At 39.0% G+C, this 19,256-nt stretch overlaps 2 protein-coding genes across 3 annotated transcripts; both read right to left on the bottom strand.

Moving 5' to 3' along the window:
* Positions 1 to 1,517: 1,517 nt before the first annotated feature.
* Positions 1,518 to 11,470, bottom strand: trim45 (tripartite motif containing 45). Its single transcript, XM_051118752.1, has 6 exons — positions 10,827 to 11,470; positions 8,151 to 8,902; positions 5,340 to 5,469; positions 2,609 to 2,723; positions 2,366 to 2,492; positions 1,518 to 2,275 (listed from the first exon to the last, which is right to left on the bottom strand). The coding sequence occupies exons 1-6, from the start codon at positions 11,297 to 11,299 to the stop codon at positions 2,124 to 2,126; spliced, it is 1,749 nt and encodes a 582-aa protein (XP_050974709.1). The 5' UTR covers positions 11,300 to 11,470; the 3' UTR covers positions 1,518 to 2,123.
* Positions 11,471 to 15,560: 4,090 nt separating this feature from the next.
* vtcn1 (V-set domain containing T cell activation inhibitor 1) lies at positions 15,561 to 17,513 on the bottom strand. 2 transcript variants are annotated; one of them, XM_051118763.1, is made up of 5 exons: positions 17,243 to 17,513; positions 17,075 to 17,139; positions 16,609 to 16,968; positions 15,896 to 16,153; positions 15,561 to 15,690 (listed from the first exon to the last, which is right to left on the bottom strand). In XM_051118763.1, the coding sequence occupies exons 1-5, from the start codon at positions 17,272 to 17,274 to the stop codon at positions 15,581 to 15,583; spliced, it is 825 nt and encodes a 274-aa protein (XP_050974720.1). In that variant the 5' UTR covers positions 17,275 to 17,513; the 3' UTR covers positions 15,561 to 15,580. The 2 variants fall into 2 exon arrangements, with proteins under 2 accessions (XP_050974720.1, XP_050974719.1); XM_051118762.1 differs by having other exon boundaries at positions 17,075 to 17,373.
* Positions 17,514 to 19,256: the final 1,743 nt, after the last annotated feature.

Here is a 19,256-nt window from a genome sequence, read left to right as displayed (position 1 = left end):
TATAGCTTGGTGAAATTACGGTTGAACCATGGACTATTTTAACAATATCCTTACAACCTTTCTGGGCATGATCGTGGTAGTTGAGTTGCTGTCTATGCAGGGTCAGAAAGCTCTCGGATTTCATCAAAAATACCTTAATTTGTGTTCTGAAGATGAACGAAGATCTTACAGGTTTGGAACGACATGAGGGTGAGTAATTAATGACAGAATATTAATTCTGGGGTGAACTATCCCTTTAACTAAAAAAATCCCTTAAAAATAATTAACTCTAAAATAACCAAGGACATCTTAATAATAAATAACCATATGAAAAATATATCTGATATTGGTAGATTTATAATGGATAGATACATTTATTAAACCGTTCTGATAAAAACTCAGTCATGCCTTTGCAGGCTTACAGAACTCCTCATGTCCTTGACTGTGTGAGCTCAGAGATTTCAAAGAGAAAACCGAGGGTTCAAAGCATGTATGATGTCCTTCTGAATCAGACTGACTGCTACTTTAATCCACTGCTTTGTATGTGCGTGGCATAGTGGAAAAATATTAGAGGTCATTGTATGATATCTTTTCTGGGATTAATCACAGGCTTCTTTGTGCAAGTGGAAATAAATATATAACGTATACACTTTATATAAATACGGATTTTTATATTATAATTCATTTTAAGGTCACATAACCGAAACGTTTTTATTCAGCATGTGTTCTTTAAAGTAAACTGCATGATGTAGAAATAGTGCAAGATTGGCAAAAATATTTGATACATTTTGTGTATTTTAATAAGGGTTGCTTTCAAACCTGACACGAAGTCTTTAGATGTCTCTGGTATATTCGTCAATACAGACTGAGAGAGAGAGAGAGAGCGAGAGAGAGAGAGAGAGAGAGACATGCAGCCATTAACGTAACTTCCGCACAAAGCACTGCTGCCATCTAGTGTTAGAAATATGTTGATTAAAACATCCATTGTGTGGAACTGTTAAAGAAGTTTGCTCAAACATGGAAATTTGCTGAAAATGTACTCATCTACCAGGATAGGTTTTTCTTCTTCAGAAGAGATTTAGAGAAATTTTAGCATTACCTCACTGGATCTACAAAGTGGATGGGTGCCGTCAGAACAATAATCCACGCAGTTGAAAAAAACATTACAATAATCCACATGGCTCCTGTCCATCAATTAACATCTTGTGAAGTGAGAAGCGTTTGTAAAAAAAAAAAAAATTGTTATTTTTGTTCCATTGTTAAGAGTTTTAACTCTAAACCGTCATTTCTGATTTCTATCTGCTTAAAATCAATAGCCAAATACATCTAAAAAGACTCACTGTAAAACTGTTATTTGATGAGAACCAAATAACTGCATAGATTAAAATATATTGCTCAATAAGCAAGGCAAACAACATGATGGTGATACCCACATACAAATGCATATATTTTGATAATAAATATTTGTCTTAAAGACCACACTACATAGATATACTATGCAAATCATATTAGATTAACTATCAAAAATATGTCTTAAATGTGCCACACATGTGGAGAGGTAAGTGTTGTTTAATTTGTGGCACCAATACAGTGTATACAAAGACAACTGAAATGTAATGGATGCATACAATAACAAAAGCAGTCTTTGGAGGCATGCACATATAAAAATAAAGCATTATAATAACACATACCTCATTGTTCATATAGCTTGGTAATATCAAATGAAACATGCTGATTATGATAAAAGATGAAACGTAAAACAGCACCACATACATAAACAAAATATGCACAGATATTACAATATTTTTTCAAATCATGCTGATTATGATAAAATAGTGAGCTAAACATTATTACGCCAGAGACATAATAATTGTACAGTGATTAAAAATATTACAACGTGTAGAGAAAACACTACTTAAATATTTACAGTACTGACAGTGCTTAAATATTTAGCGTTGGCACAATAAAAAAAATTCTTTGTCTACTGCAGCTTATCAGACTGCCATAATTCTGAATATTAGGGCAATATGGAAATCACAATGTGATTTTTCATTGTGAATTTTACGTAGGCTGGTTGAGAAGATTCAAGTATGTGCATGAGCTTATGGTTATGTTGATCAGAGAGTGTGTATTTGCTGTTTGTCTCAGAGCTCCACAGTCCTGAGGTGTCCACGAGGAGAAACGCTACCCAGGTTATGTAGAATACACTCGGAGGCCTCCACTACGCTCCCACAACATGACCAGTGGGGCTTACCGGGGTGTCCTTTATGACCATGTCCACAACCCTGAAACCCTCCTGAGTGCACGCACACACAGAAATTCACATTAGGTGAAAACATACTTTTTTTTTTTAGTTAATTTGAACATTTATGGAGTTAAACAGTACCTGGCATAGTTCCTGTGCAGCCACAGCGTGCCTCCTTAGCACCCCCGCTGGAGCAGAAGGAACAACAATGGAATATGCCACGGTGGCGTCTGAACTTCCTTTTCACATTTAGCACAAACGGTGAACCCTAGAAATAAACTATTGTTAGAATATCATTCCCAGCATCACTGATATTCCTTTAAACTTGCCAGTACAAAGCTGTTATTATTAGACACATTTGCACTGGCTTAACTGGACACTTACCTGGACGTGCTGTGCTTTAACACACACCCACACAGAATAGAAACCTGCTTCAGCTGGGGTGTAAGACACACCATAAGAACCATCACCCTTATCCACCACAGCCGCCTCCACAGAGCTGTAATGTGACAGACATACTCATGACAAATCATGGTCTGAAATACGTCAGGATCTGATGTCAGGAATGTATAGTATTTTCACTTCATTTCTTTCTAGGCTTGTTACTGTGTATTTAAAACACATTCAGTTTATAATTACTATTACAGAAATCTCATGTTTTATTTTAATAAGCCTGACAAATACTCATTACTTTATTAGCTAAATAAAAGTATAGTTTACCCAAATATGAAAATTACCCCATGATTTACTCACCCCCAAGCCATCCTAGGTGTATATGACTTTCTTCTTTCAGACGAATACAGTTGGAGTTATATTAAAAAATGTTCTGGGTCTTCCAAACTTTATAATGGCAGTGAATGGCTGCTGATGTTCAATAGTCCAATAGAAGTCCAATAAAAGTGCATTCATCCATCATTAAAAGTACTCCACACAGCTCCGGGAGGTCAATAAAGACCTTCTGAAGCAAACTGATGCATTTTTGTAAGAAAAATATCCATATTTAAAACTTTATATGCCGTAATCTCTAGCTTCTGCTCATTGTCGTATGCACGTTCATAAGAAAGTGGTGTTAGAGCGGATGACATAGGACGGAGGCGTAACATAAGCTCCGGTGAGAATATGCTAGTCTCGCAAGAACCAAGTTTTGTTTACAGCAAAGAAAAACAGTCTCCTTTCGGCTTATATCAAAATTCTCGGACATTTGTCTTTACAAATCCTAATTTTGTACTTCTAATTCACGTGTTTTGTTTTACTCCCTCCGCTGCACTACGTCATCCGCTGGAATAGTGGAAGCTATAAAGTTTTTAATATACATATTTTTCTTACAAACACATATTGATTCGCTTCAGGCGGCCTTAATTAACCACCCAGAGCAGTGTGGAGTACTTTTTATGATGGATGCACTTTTTTGGGCTTCAAAATCTTGACTCCCACTCAGTAAAAAGTTTGGAAAAGCTAGGACATATTTTAATACAACTCTGATTGTATTCGTCTGACAAAAGAAAGTCATATACACCTAGGATGGTTTGAGGGTGACTAAATCATGGGGCAATTTTCATCTTTGGGTGAACACTCCCTTTAATACTGTGTAACCTAACTAGATCAAAATTTTATATGCAATTAAAATGCATAAATCTTGTAAAATGTTCATTTGATAAAATGAAATGTGCAATGATAGTTCAAGAGGAATCTATAATTAGAAAGCATTCTTCAACCTTGTAAAGATTTTAGTGAATCTACTGCGACTAAAGATTTTTCTGGTAGTAGTAGTCGTTTATTTTAAACATTAGTCGACTATTAGTCGCATGTTTTATAATAAACCATATAAATCAGTGAGCCTTTCTTGCCTACGTAACGTAATAGCGCTCAAGGACACTATGTGACCCTGGACCACAAAACCAATTTTTTTAAATTAAGATTTATAATACATAACCATTGATGTATGGTTTGTTAGGATAGGATGATATTTGATATTTGAGATACAACTATTTGAAAATCTGGGATCTGAGGGTGCAAAAAAAAAAATCAAAATATTGAGAAAAAAAAAAAAATCACCTCTAAAGTTTTCCAAATAAAGTTCTTAACATTGCATATTACTATTCAAAAATTACGTTTTAATATATTTATGATAGGAAATGTATGAAATGTCTTCATGGAACATGATCTTTACTTAAAATCCTAAAGATTTTTGGCATAAAAGAAAAATCAATAATATTGACCCATACAATGTATTGCTGGCTAATATCGTGCAACTTAAGTCTGGTTTTATGGTCCACGGTCACATATAATAATTATGAATGTGTCTGGGAAAAACAGCAAGGAGACTCCATTAATGTTTTAATAATTTATTGATAAACTAGTGCTTTCTAAGTTTTCTGCTTAAGAGATTAGCTACACTGATTCATCATCTCCGCAGCAGTGATGCGCCTGTTTGCATGTTTCATATGGATTTCATAATCTGAGAATAGGCCTATTTGTTTTCTATTTGACTTGGTTCATTTAAAAGTAGACATTTTGCTTACTCTATATATTTTTTTCAAGTCTGTAGTACAAGTATATGCAGAGTTTCGCGCTCAAGCTCACAGAGACCGAGACGGCAGAAAGCACATCCTGTTGCTTTCATTATTTTACAAAAGCGCAACATTTCGTTGTTATGTATTGAGTACACACAAATAAACGTGAGTCTTTACAGATTCGAAAGCTGTATTACTTTTATCTGTATGTATTTTAAGAGCAAGTGACCGCACCGGTGCCTCCATCTGTCATGCAGTAAGCGCCAGTATTTAGCTTCCACGCTCCACAGACACTTGAATAGCGCACATTTTACTAGGTTAACATTAGATTGAGCTTCCATGTAAAGTTGCTACTACTAGCATCTTTCAGATGAAAAGCCATATTTGAGGTTGACGAATGATAAGTGAGCATTTGGATGTCCTGCCCAATGAACTGTATTACCACAATCTGTCCATCATGGACTGTGTAACTTCGCCACTGGATATTGTTTTTTCTGTGGCTAAGTGACTAATAAAATTTTGCTCGACCAAGCCTCTCCTCGTCGACTAACGGTTAGTCAACTATTAGTGGGCAGCCCTACAATGTTCCCATATATACTCACCAGCCCTTCCTCTCCTTGTGCACAATGCTGACCAGCACAGGGTCTCCACCCCGACCCATCTGCTCTCCAGAGGAGTCCCTGCAAACCAGAGTGAACTCTCCCCTCTGGCCTTCACGACCTCGTTCCACACCTGCGAGTTATTCCAGGACAGACACATGTGAGTGACACAGGCTATGTAACAGAAGTAGCAACTGATCTTTTCTTTTGTATACATCACCAGAGAGAAGTCTGTTGTTTCACAGGAAGAACACATTCAGAGTTATCACATTTGAATTAAGAATTATGAGGTTGAAAATGTGTAATATTTGGGGTTTTTTTGTAAAGGAGTAAACAGATCTGATGAAATCAAATCTGAACTGGATTGTCTCTTGTTCACATTAGTGCTTTACAAAAGCAGTTTCTTGTTTTCTGTGAGTGTGGGAGATTTCATATGGATGGACAACCTGCATACCAGGGGCAAACACCAGTGTATTCTCCTGCTATGAACCTACTTGTGGCATGCTGGGACGGAGCTGGATAAGTGTCCCTTTTACAATCATGCACTAGAAACACCAGTACATAAAAGGTTGGGTTTCCATGGTAGCCAGGAATGTTGTCTGCTGTTTATCCCAGTGTCATGCCCTAGGCCTTTTGGTGTGTGCACTTGTATGTGTATGTATGTCTACGTGTGTGTGTGGGATGGGACAAAAGCGGATGTAAGGTCTCACTTTCAGACTAAAGGTCTCGTCACATAATCTGAACACAGAAAACTACAAATATACAATTTCATCTGAGCTGTACCGTTTCTGAGGAATGTGCACTTAACTGTCATGCGTTTGACAAACAGATCTTAAAATTCCACAGTAAAGTCACTGAACCAAACACTTGTACTGCATGTGACCACACATTTCATGAGTAACGACATTTAGGATTCAAAACAGACTAATGACCAAATTTAAAAGGGGAAAGGCTAATAAAAGTTTAAAACAACTGGCAGTTTTACTTTAAGATTTGGCTTTAAAGGAAGCAGTTCAACAAAATAACAATTCTGCCATTATTTACTGGCCCTTATTTTATATTCTCTTTCATTAATTTAAGGAAAGCACCAAAATGATCCAAAAATGTAATTTTCTAAAACCAAAATAATAGCCTTTTATGAGAAACAGTCCAAAATTATTTAATGAAAATCTGTTCTTAGTTTTGTGTGTAAAGAAGTCATTTGATCTGTGAATATGTTTTTCTAAAAGTTCAGAAAGCAGACCAAAACATTTGTTTATAAATCAGACTGGTCCACTCAACTTACTGACTCGACAATGCAACTGAAGCAGTTAAAATTAACTTATAGTATGTGCATCACACTTTTCATACTTTTTTAACTTTAATGCTTGTCAGTTTTAAAGCTTGAAAGTGTCAAATTCCAATACACTGTATGAAACTAATGACTGAAGTATTGAAGATACAGCTGAAGTCAAAAGTTTACATACACTTTAAAGAATCTGCAAAATGTTAATTTTACCAAAATAAGAGGGATCATACAAAATGCATGTTATTTTTTTTTTATTTAGTACCGACCTGAATAAGCGATTTCACATAAAAGATGTTTACATATAGTCCACAAGAGAAAATAAGATGACCCTGTTCAAAAGTTTGCTTATTTATTGTATTAAGTGTTAAATTATGCTTAATACTGTGTTGTCACCTGAATGATCCACAGCTGTTTTTTTTTGTTTAGTGATAGTTGTTTGTGAGTCTCTTGTTTTCCTGAACAGTTAAAGCATCTGTTGTTCTTCAGGCAAATCCTTCAGGAACTATGACAAAAGTTTCAAACGCTCACTGAAGCTCTATAAGGAAAAATTATGCATTAAAAGCCAGGGAGTGAAAACTTTTTGAATTTGAAGATCAGGGTAAAATGTAACTTTTTTTGTCTTCAGGGGAACATGTAACTATCTTCTGTAGCTTCTGAAGGGCAGTACTAAATGAGAAAAAATATGATATTTAGGCAAATTAAGAAAACAAATTAAGTATACACATCTTCATTCTGTTTAAAAGTTTACACCCCTGGCTCTTAATGTATCGTTTTTCTTTCGTGAGCATCAGTGAGCGTTTGAACATTCTGTAATAGTTACATATGAGTCCCTCTGTCCCTCTGTCAGTGTGAAAAAGAAGGATCTCAAAATCATAGTCATTGTAGGAAAGGGTTCAAATACACAAAAAAAGCTGGAAACCCAAAGAATCAGTTGGACCTGAAGGACTTTTCTAAAGAACAGCAGGCAGTTTAACTGTTCAGGACAAACAAGGGACTCATGAACAACTATCACTAAAAAACACAGCTGTGGATCATTCAGGTAACAACACAGTATTAAGAATCAAGTGTTTGTAAACTTTTGAACAGGGTCACTTTTATAAACTCAACTATTACTTTCTCTTGTGGACTATACGTAAATGTATTTTATGTGAAATATCTTATTCAGGTCAGTACTAAGTAAAAAATAACATGCATTTTGCATGATCCCTCTTATTTTGTTAAAATAACTAACATTTTGCAGATTTTGCAAAGTGTATGTAAACTTTTGACCTCAACTGTATAGCCACAATTTCTTCCCGTAAGAGTGTGGTGCAGCGATTTGTAAATTTTATGGGTCTGGCGCCTGGTCTTATCCATGTCCAGCTATTTTTAACTGTACAAATCAGCTCATTTTGCTGATTGATATTGCAAATAGGTGTGTCTTACCATATTATTTCAATGTATTATCTTAATTATATGACAAACTGGCTAATGTGGAAGGCTTACTTCCACATTAAAGAAAAAGGTAGATAGCACCCTACTCTCACCTTCTCCCTGGATCGTGCACTTGCTGGGATCCACGGTTTTGGCATGTATGACTCCCACCACAGGAAATCCCTGCACCTCCCCAGCACTCTCTTGAGGAAGGAAACAGATGCTGCTGGCATTATCATGGGCGATGGTCGTTGGATGCGGGTCGAATCCTGACTCCACAAGGTTCATCAGTCTCCTCATAGTAACTCCTTTGGCACTGAGGATTTCAGCGTCAGAACCACACGTGAGCAGGCGTTCTGCAAAGTCCACCCCACCACGGACATCAACCAAGGCCTGTTGCAGCTGAGCTTTCTGCAGATGGAGTTGGTTCCTGCGCTGCAATCTTAAGTCCTCCAGTGATCGCAATAGTGAACAGCAATGTGCCTCCACAGCGTTGGCATAGTTTCGAGCAAATGCCCGGATTTCACCCGCCAAAGTGTCAGTCCGTGTCTGCAGCACCTCTTGGGATGTGTCAACGCGTCTCATTGAGTCCTCCAAACGAGCAAGACGGGGCCTTAAGCTCCTGACGACCAGATCCCTGATGCGATCGCCATGATGACTGATGACTTCATGGGCAGAGCTGCAGTGGTGGTCGCGGTGAAAGGTGGCCGCACACTCCAGGCACACGGTGAGGTCACATGGCTCACAGAAGAGCCGTAACTCCTGGCCAGGATGCAGTGAGCACAGGACGGGTCTAGTGAGGCGACCCTGAGATTTCAGCTCCTGTAGGCTTTGGACAGAGTGAGAGGAGGTCCTCTTCTGTCTCCTGCAGGGAAGGAGTTTTGACATTACGCATTACAGGAAATATGGTGAACTCATTTAACTCATGTCAGAAATATCATATTTATGAGTCAAACACACATGAATGCCTTGAGAAAGAGGTATTTTAAAGGATTAGTTCATTTCCAGAATAAAAATTTCCTGATACTTTACTCACCCCCATGTCATCCAAGATGTTCATGTCTTTCTTTCTTCGGTCGCAAAGAAATTAAGTTTTTTGAGGAAAACATCCCAGGATTTTCCCATGTAGTGAACTTCAATGGTTGTTCACAGTTTGAAAGTCCAAATTACAGTTTCAATTCAGCTTCAAAGGGCTCTACACAATCCTAGCAAAAGAATAAGGGTCTAGCGAAACGATTGGTAATTTTCTTTTAAAAAAATGCATTTATATACTTTTTAACCATAAATGCTCATCTTGCACTAGCTCTGTGATGCACATGCATGTCTTCTCACATTACATAAGCACACTGGAAAGGTCATCATGCACGGTTAGTTCTTCGTCTGTGTACTTTGAAAAACTCCATCTCATATTCTCCTCCAACTTCATTTTGTCCGACATTGTAATTTGCATGTTCGCTTTCTTAACATTGGGTTTGTATCTTTCCAACATGATTATGTAATGCACAAGGTTGGGCTCAGCGTTGCCAAGTCCATGATTTACCACGGAACTGACCCTTCAAAAACAGCTTGATTGACAGGCGATCTGACCAATCATAACGCAGAATCTGCCATTATGTCCGACAAACACAACAGACAGGAGAGAAGATTAAATTCGGTGGACTTAAACCTGAAAAATTGTGTATTGACATCTTTCTACGGCAGAGATAAAATACGTTCTGATATCAATTCATGTTTATTTCATGTTTTTGTAAATAAGAAAAGACGATCGGTTCACATGCTGATTGATCTAATAAGGCAATACAGTGATGTCACAACACATTAAAGATGGTTAAAAATGGTATTTATTGTTTGAATTTCTTGAAATTTTTTTAAAGCTGAGACCTTGTTTCATACCAGAAGTAACCTGCTCTGTATTGTCTGTCTGCGTGTTGTTAGTTTCCACTTTGTTCTGCAATGTAGTTTTCACTGCGGGACCACATAATGTGTAGTGTGAGAGCGGCATTGTTTGTCGGACATAGCAACAATAACTAAGGAGGGCAGGTTTTTGTTCCAAAGGATCAATTTGGTTACTTTAACAATGTCGCCGCGGGTTAAAGCGACCACAATAACGTGATATTTAGCCCATGGAATGCTAATTTTACCGGGCAAACCCTGCAAAAAAAAAAAAACAAGAAAAAAATTATTTTACCCCCTGGAACACGATTTTTACAAGGGGACCCATTTTGAGTAGCAATTGGGAAGGTTTTAATGTGAAAACCTGGCAACCCCAGTTGGGCTGGTGCAAGACAAGCATTCGTGTTTAAAAGAGTTATACATTTTTATTTTTATGTAGTGATCATTTCGCTAAATAAGACCCTTATTCCTTGGCTGGGAACGTTTCGAGACCACTGAAGCTGCACTGAAACTGTGATTTGGACCTTCAAACTGCTGACCACCACTTAAGTCCACATATGGAGAAAAAAACTGAAATGTTTTCCTCTAAAACTTTAATTTCTTTGGGACTGAAGAAAGAAAGACGAACATCTTGGATGACACAGGGATGTGTATCAGGACATTTTTATTGTGTAAGTGAACTTCTCCTTTAAAAGAGAAATCACTTCTTTGAGGCGCCATACAGGTCTGAACCAACATGAGGGTTAAAAATTTTCATTTTTTATGGTGAACTATCCCTTTAACATCTCCCTTTGTGTTCCAGGAGTAAAGTAATGCATGCCTTATGAAACAAAATGAGGATGAATAAATGTCTTTACCTTTCATGTTAATAAGCAAACAGATTCTAATAAACTGACCTGTGTGCCTGACTGCAAAAGTCGCAGAGATTGACACAGCACACCTCGCAGCGCTTCCCCGCGTCACTGTCGCTGCACAAGTCGCACAAAACCCTGCAGTCCACCAGCAGGGTCTCCGCGAAAACCTCGTCCAGCGCAAGATGGTCAGTGGTCAGCCCATCCACACCGGATGGGGGCAGATCCACCTCTGAATCGCACTCGGGACACAGGATTGTTGAGCCCGAGCTGCGCCCGTGCGTGTCATCTTCTGGCGAGCGTCGTTCCCCGTTTACGCGACGCACAGAAAACGGCTCCAGCTGGCGAATGCAGTCCGCGCAGAATGTGTGCAAGCAAGGCAGGATTTTAGGGTCCCGGTACATCCGACTGCAAACACCACAGACCGCTTTGGACTTCTTTGCAGTGCCCCCATTGCTTTTACTCAAGACTGCTTGTCGCTTTTCTTCATGAACCAATCGCTCTTTGCAAAGTGACATCGTAGTTGTTACTCTGACGCGGGTTTATACAAAAACTGCACTAATCGTCTTTGGGAAATGTTGTTATTTACCAAAAAATGTAACTCTCACCAAACTTTGTGAGATAGTTAACTTTTTGCTCAGGTTATCTGAGAACGTGTCTCGCCGTCCAATCATGTTGCGCGTATACGTTTGGAGGCGTGGCCTGAAATCTGACCTTTTCCAGCAGTGTAAAAAGAGGAGCCTACGCCTGTAAAACACGCGTGGAATATGGGTGTCCCCATCTGCTGGCTTGAGCTAGACAGATCAAGACACAAGTTCACACCACCCAAAAGATAAAGACTGCCAATATGCAGTGCTTTATTTCCTACCAGGTCCCTTTACAAAATACAGCTTCATTGCTATATGGACTTTTGTCTATAATAAACCAGGAGTCACTTATTTGTAATAAAAGATGTACAGTGATAAAAAACAGATTTTCTTTAGGAAAATGTCATTATAGTTTAGGATGACAAACATAACTGGCTTGACAATCACCAACCTTGGTATAGAGTTGATAGTATTCAGTATTTTTTGTGAAATAACCAAGAGATTACATTCTTGTGTACATTTAAAAACTCTTTTGCTTTAACTGTTAAAGAAAGTGCAACTTTTTACAAATACAATGTCTTATGGTAACAATTTTAGTGGGAACAGAGATACTGGGAAATATGATGCTTTCAGGGAATTTAACACATGGTCCAAAAAAGGTCCAAATCAAGAATTTAATATACATAAACTCTTGAGTGTAAAGAATTTGTATACATAACTCAGGAATAATAAAAAAAATACACTTGACAGAATGGAAGAATGCATCTTGTGAACTCTCTTCCATATTATGGGATGTTTTGGTAATACAAACATTTTCCAATAACAGTTTCTAAGAATGATATATGAAACAGACTATGATAAATATCATAAATGTTTGGAGATCTGCTGATAAATTATATGTCAGTAACACTTAATGTACAATAGTTCACAGGGTTTATTATGAGAAAGCTGAATAATGATTAATTATATGGCAAGCTGTTTTAGCTTAAAATGTTAAGCTTGTGTGACAGTGGCTTTACTTGTAATTGCATTTAGTTTTTATTTGATTAAAGAGCTCCACAGTTTAGTTCCTACTAGAAATTACAAATAGAGAGCTCCCTTATCCAATTCTTACTTGTAATTATGATTAGAGAGCTCTCTAATTCAATTATTAGAGAGTTTTACAATTAGACAGTTTTACAAATGAAATTTTGCTATTCATACACTATCAGTCTAAAGTTTTTGAACAGTAAGTGTTTTAATGTTTTTAAAGAAATCTTTTCTGCTCACCAAGCCTGCACTTATTTGATCCAAAATACAGTAATATTGTGAAATATTTTTACTATTTAAAATAACTTTTTTATTTGAAGATATTTTAAAATGTAATTTATTCCTGTGATCAAAGCTAAATTTTCAGCATCATTACTCCAGTCATCAGTGTCACACGATCCTTCAGAAATCATTCCAATATTTTGATTTGCTGTTCAATAAACATTCATAATTATTATTACATTATATATTATATTAATACTTTTTTTTCATTTATTGAATAGAAAGGTTCAAGAATCTGCATTTATCTGGGGTGTTATAGAAATTAATACTTTATTTAGCAAGGATGCTTTTTGATGTGTTTTGATCAAAAGTGATACTAAAGACATTTATAATCAATCAGTATTTATAACAAAAGATTTCTGATAAATGCTGTTTTTATAAACATTAAAAAAAACTTACTGTTCAAAAGCTTTTGACTGGTAGAGTATGTTCTTGACTTCCATTCATTTTTAATTACAGAGCTCTACAACTGAATTCTTACTAGTAACAAAAAAATACTAAAGAGCACTCTAAATCAATTTTTACCATTGAGTGACACTTCTGGTTTTCAGTGACATGTGTCACCGCAGAGTGGCATGTGCCAGTGACACTTGTGACATGTGTCGATGGATTGTGTCAGTGTCACTGACATTGGTCGCAGAGAGCACTAATTAAATTCTTACTAGTAAAAATGCAATTTATACAGCTATATATTTTTTACTATTAAAAAAACACATTAAAGATTTGTTTAACTTCATGAGCTCTGCAAGTCAGTTAACAACTGAATTAGAAAGCTCTCTAAATGGAAATCTTAATGGTAAGAATTTAATGAGAGAGCTCTCTAATTCAGTTCTTACTAGTAAGAATGTAATTGCATAGATCTCTAAATTACAGAACACTCGAATTATAATTGTAACTATTAAAACTGATTTCAAGAGTTCTTTCACTGGCACTGTTACTAGTAACCTTGCGCCGTACAAAAACAAAAACAAAAGAGTGGACGTGGGAAGGTAATAAAAGGTTCAGTGTCTGAGGATGCTCAGGCGGAGGAGAGGACTCCTGGGAGGAGGACAACAAACAAAGTCCAGGGTGGGTCTGACGGAGGGAGGAGCCAAGGAGGAGACAGATGTGTCCAGGGTAGGTCTGACGGAGGGTGGAGCCAAGGAGGGGACAGAAGGGACCCGGAGCAGGAGGAGCCAGGTGAGACCCAGACCGCAGCCATGATGGTAGCCTGCGGCGGAGCCGACAGTAGAGGAAGGGCAGACGACTCCAGGGGGCCGACTGACGGCGGCGGAGCAGGTGGAGGTGGAGCCCGAGGCGGAGACGGAAAGCCGAAGATCCAGGGCGACACCGAGGATCTGGAGGGCCAAGGCGGAGCCCAAGGCTCTGGTGACCGAGGCGGAGGCGGAGATCCGGAGGGCCGCAGCGGAGCCGGAGCAACAGAGGACTGAGGCGGAGCCCGGTGGAGCTGGTGGACCGACGGGCAACAGTGGAGATGAGGGAGCTGAGAGCCAGGGTGAAGCCGCTGGGTCGAAGAGCCGAGGCGGAGTGCAGGACTCAGAGGCTGGAGGCGGACACGAGGGATCCTCCAGCCATGACGCCGATGGAGACTGGCAGACCTGCAGCGAACCCACCGCACAGATGGTGGACTGAGGGTGAGCAGTGGGGCTGTCAGGAAATGGCAGTGGCATGGCTGAAGCAGCAGGGCTGCTTGATGGAAGTAACAGAGGGAGGGTGGGTGGGAAATTCCAGCAGGTAGATAATTTCAGGTAAACAGATGGTTCAGGGCAGGCAGGAAGTTCCATTTCAATATCTTTAGTGAAATTATTCAATTCAAGTTCCATATTAGAATGTCCCAGATCCAGGCATTGCTCACCCTCAGCGGCAGTGCTGTCCTCAGCACCCTCACGCCCAACTGGAACATCCACCGTCGTGGGCTCCGTGGCCGGCTCTCACACTGGGTCGGACCCGCTAGGCTCAGGCTCCGTGGCGCTATCTCTTGCGCTGTCGCTCCCGTTGGTGATGGCACTGTCGCTCTCGGCTCTGGCTCTCTGTCCGCGGTGGGCTCGGGCTCAGGCTCCGCGAGTTGAGGTGTGGTTTGGCTGGGCTCTGGGTCTTGTTGCAAGACGTCTGCTAGGTGTGGCTGAACTAAATCGTTTTCCTCCTCCGCTTTGCCTACTGTGTACGTAGAACCACATGCACACAGTACGAGGTTGAAGTATTGTTGTAAGGTCCAGCAGGGATCTCCGTTGGGTAAGGCGAAGCGGAGGTCATCGTCCAGTCCACACCTAAACCCCTCCATCAGGCAGACGTCGTCGCAGATGGCACGGTGGCAGGTGCCGACGAACTCCTCCACATAATCCTCCAGATCCCTGCCATTCTGGAAGATGAAGATGGTAAATCCTTCCAGAAAGGTGTTACCCCTCCTTGGGGCAACTTTAATAGAGGCGAAGTCCATGGGGGTAAAAAGAAAAAACTGGTGAAAACGGAAAAATAAAACGTAGAGGAAAATTCGTTTTTAACTGTTTGTAGGTCGGATGTTCTGTCACGGACATCCGACAACTTTAACATCCAACAACCAAACAATGAACAAAATCCAACTTATAAAGGAGTGCTAACGATACAAAGACAGGTGATTAACCAATAATGACTTAACAAGGAACGGAACAGGAAAAACCATATAGGGACACAAGAGGGAGAAACCAACAAAACAGTCCAACGGGGGTGTGACAAAGGGCAAAACCAACACAAACAGTCCAAGGGGTCTGACATAATGCTGGGAATATTTTATGCTAAAATGGCTTGCCATATTACTTATGTATACTTATGTCTTCTACAGGTTTTTACACAAGCACATGGTGTAAAACATGTCAGTCTTTTGTAATTAGTTGGCTTAACCATTAGCCAACCATTGGAGAGAGTCTACTGGATTGCTGAGAGAATAAGGATGACTGTGAGCAGAAGATGTAAGGATGCCACTTTTGTAAATGCAGCACTGAATACGAAGTATGTCCTCTCCGTCACTCTGTTTGCTGAGGATAATCATAAAAAAAACAAACATTTACTTTAGAACAGAAACAGTGTTTTTATGCTGCATTTGTGATTCATTATTTGCTCTACATAGTCTATTGCATATTTATTGCATAAATATGATTATGGGTGAGTCCTGCTTCGTAATTAGTTTTATCTTTACACTTTTTTTTTTTTTTTTTTTTTTTGTCAACATCATTATTTTACCTGTAACAGTTGCCTCTGAGATAGCTTCCACAAGACTGTTCTGGATAAGACAGGTGTAGGTGTCTTCATCTTTCACTCCGTCTTCGAGGACACTAGCGACTTGGATGATTCCAGCAGAGTTGTTGGTAAACTGGGTGCTGCTTTTTAGAAGCTCCCCACTCTGACTCAACCATCTAACCACTGGTTTGGGAAACCATTTATGAGCCTGAGCAAACAGAGACCTGTTTGACCGTAGAGTATATGTGGGAGCTGAGAAAGCTGCAAATAACACACAGATTTGAGTGAAAAGTGTAAGTGTATACACTAAAATATGTGAGAAATATATTTCTATCATGACAACGGAGGGTTTAGCATGGTAATGCACATGACACTGTTAATGTGTTTGGTCTTGGCGGAATAGATCTACTATGCTGCTGTGGCAGAGCAAGTACCAAGACTTGTGACCAAGTGATGTAGTCAGTCATTTGTGAATGATTCAATTACTTACTCACTCACTTGTTTAATTTCTGAATAAAGCAGGGTTTTGAACAGATCTTTTAGGTGAATGATTCAATGACTCACTCACAAACAAAGTCAAGGGTTTAATTTTGAATGAATCATTTAAGTAAAATTTTCAGTCATGTCTCACCATCTACTGGTGTCTCTGAAGTATTCATTCTCTGATTATAAAACAATAATTTACTTGGAAATGAATGAATAAAGAATGTATTTACCAGCCACTCTAAGATTAACACTGGCAGTCCCTGAGACTTTTGGTGCACTGACAGAGCAGCGATACACACCCTCATCCTCCAGCTTCACATTTCTCAGCAGTAGCGAAGCGTTGCCCATTGATAGAGCATTTGAGAACAGTTCAGCCCTGTTTTTGAACTGTGTGTTCTGGCTCTGAAGCTGGGGTGTTTTTTTCTTGTATTCATAGACCACCCCACTGAGAGAGTCTTTCAGCCAAGTAATTGACACATCACTGAATTGCACATTGTCACTGTTGCTAAGGAACCTGCAATCCAGGACCACATCCTCTGCAAGATTCCCCACAGTTGAGGGACTTCTGCTCACAACAATACCTTGGGACACTGGAAAACAAACATGCACACAGACATTTAGTTTATAAACTGAAAGTCTAAATGCACTTTTACAGTTAAAATAAAATCACATAAAATGTATGAATGTTTTACTTACCTGAAAACGCAATAGCCAAAATTAAAATGATAAGTCCAGAAATTACTACTATAAGAAAAATCATACTGCAAAAGACATAAGTTTGATGAACAACATTCAGTATTGACTCATTATACATAGTAAAATTTTCAGCCAGAAATGGTTTGAAGAAGTTGCCCAGTCTTTTACCTTCCAAAGATGATTTGTCCAATAGATGCCATTCTGGTAACCTGTTCCTTTTTTTAAGCAGTATCTTTGATGAATCAACGTGCTATTCTGCCCAGCATCTCTGAAGACGGCATAATAAATCAACAGGCTAAGACAGACGAGAACTTTCTAATCCTCTCAGACTAGTTTCAAACTTTACTTCTAGTGAAAGAGATCAGCACCTCCTCCCTGTGTCAATATTACCTCTGAGAGGTGTGTTCTGACTCTCTTAATAACACACAGCTTGACAGGAACTAAATTATAGAGAGTTAAAAGACTAAACACAAATAAGTTTCTTTCTTCTGCTGAACACAAACGAATGTATTTTGAAGAGTGCTGGTTACCAAACAGTTAATGGCCATTGATTTCCATAGTAAAAATCTGCGGAAGTCAAAGGCTTTCATAACCCTTTCATTGCTGTAATCCTTCAATTCAAACTGGTACATGGATACTGTTAATGCATGTGCCCGCTGGGCACCGTTTTTCTGATGGCACCAGGTTTGCAGATGCACTGGCGGCGAGGGCCTGTCATCGCTGCTTGCAGCTATATTTATTTTTTTATTTTTATTTTTTATTTTTTTAGACTATTCGGGGGGTTTTGGGGGCCTTAACGTGCTCAAAAACTCTTGAAAATTGGCACACACGCGTTTCTTTAAAATAACCTTATTTGTGTTGAACAGAATTAGGAAACTCATTAGGTTTGGAACAACATGAGGGTGAGCAAATGATGACCAAATATCCACTTTCCATTTAAGGAAAAAAGCTTTACAAGAGCCTGTAACTTTAATCACAACGTAATGCCTATAAAACACAAAATGCAGTGCACTTCGGTTTTATTGTTTATTTATTCTGTTATCAATTTTTTTAACTCCCGCCAAACACGGAATTCCCTGGTGAAAAAACCAGCATATGCTGGTAGGTATGTTTTGATGCTGGTTAGGTAGGTTTTGATGCTGGTTTAAGCTGGTCCTTTGCTGGTTTATGCTGGTCCTTTGCTGCAGCCAGCAAAGGACCAGCTTAAGCCAGCTAAGGACCAGCATAAACCAGCAAAGGACCAGCTTAAACCAGCATCAAAACCTACCTAACCAGCATTTCAGCATCAAAACATACCTACCAGCATATGCTGGGTTTTTTTTACCAGGGTTTTCCTGTTTTCCACGTTTTCACTCTTATACACGTGTGGGCGTTATTACGCATCTTCTGAATGTGTCCATCTCCAGAATCTGCATATGAAAAATAATGCAATCATCAACAATAAATGAAGTTCCAAATGTAGGTTCAGGAGGAGCCTAATCATTCAGTCCTGTCAATCATCATTACGAGCCTATATAAGCAGCTCTCACTGCACCATCCCAGCTTTAGTTCTTTCGGCATCTCTCCACCTCCTCTTCTCCTCAGTTTCTGTTATTTTCCATCTAGGTAATATCGCAATGGAGGGTTGAACTCTGCGCTCAAGCTGAGCCTCGGGTTCGAGCCTCCATTAAGAACAGCAAGCCAAGTTTGTTTACCATTGCCCATCAGGACTAGATGGGCAGGCGAACTCGTAAAACAGCATATAAATGAAAACTGCCTAATATTACTGAGTGAAATGTTGGTTCAGGAAGTGGTAACAGACTGTGCAAGCTTTATGGGTGTTGATGGAAACGATCTACTGCATCTATCGATCATCATACTGAATATCCACATGTAGTATTTGTTAAAAACGCGTTTATCTCTTTTTGCGCAAAAGATTGCTTTTAAAAAGCTGAACTTATCTACATTCAAGTGTTGATAAGAAAAAAGAATGAAAAATAAAAAAAGTTGTTTAAAAGTAGAGGCTCTGTTCTTGATGTACTGCATGTACTCTCACAACAAAATATTCTGGTGGCCATGTGAGTTTTGTGAAAATGCTAAAAAAATGCTAAGGTTGGATGTGGCAACTTTTCGCCAACAAAAAAAATGCTGGCGGAGAAAGAGTTCATTTACATAGACTATAAAACAGCTATTAAAAAACAGC

Source organism: Labeo rohita, chromosome 9 (genome assembly GCF_022985175.1).
Source record: "Labeo rohita strain BAU-BD-2019 chromosome 9, IGBB_LRoh.1.0, whole genome shotgun sequence".
Classification (NCBI taxonomy): Eukaryota; Metazoa; Chordata; class Actinopteri; order Cypriniformes; family Cyprinidae; genus Labeo; species Labeo rohita.
Note: the sequence above shows the minus strand (reverse complement) of the source record. Positions and strands in the feature narration are given on the sequence as shown.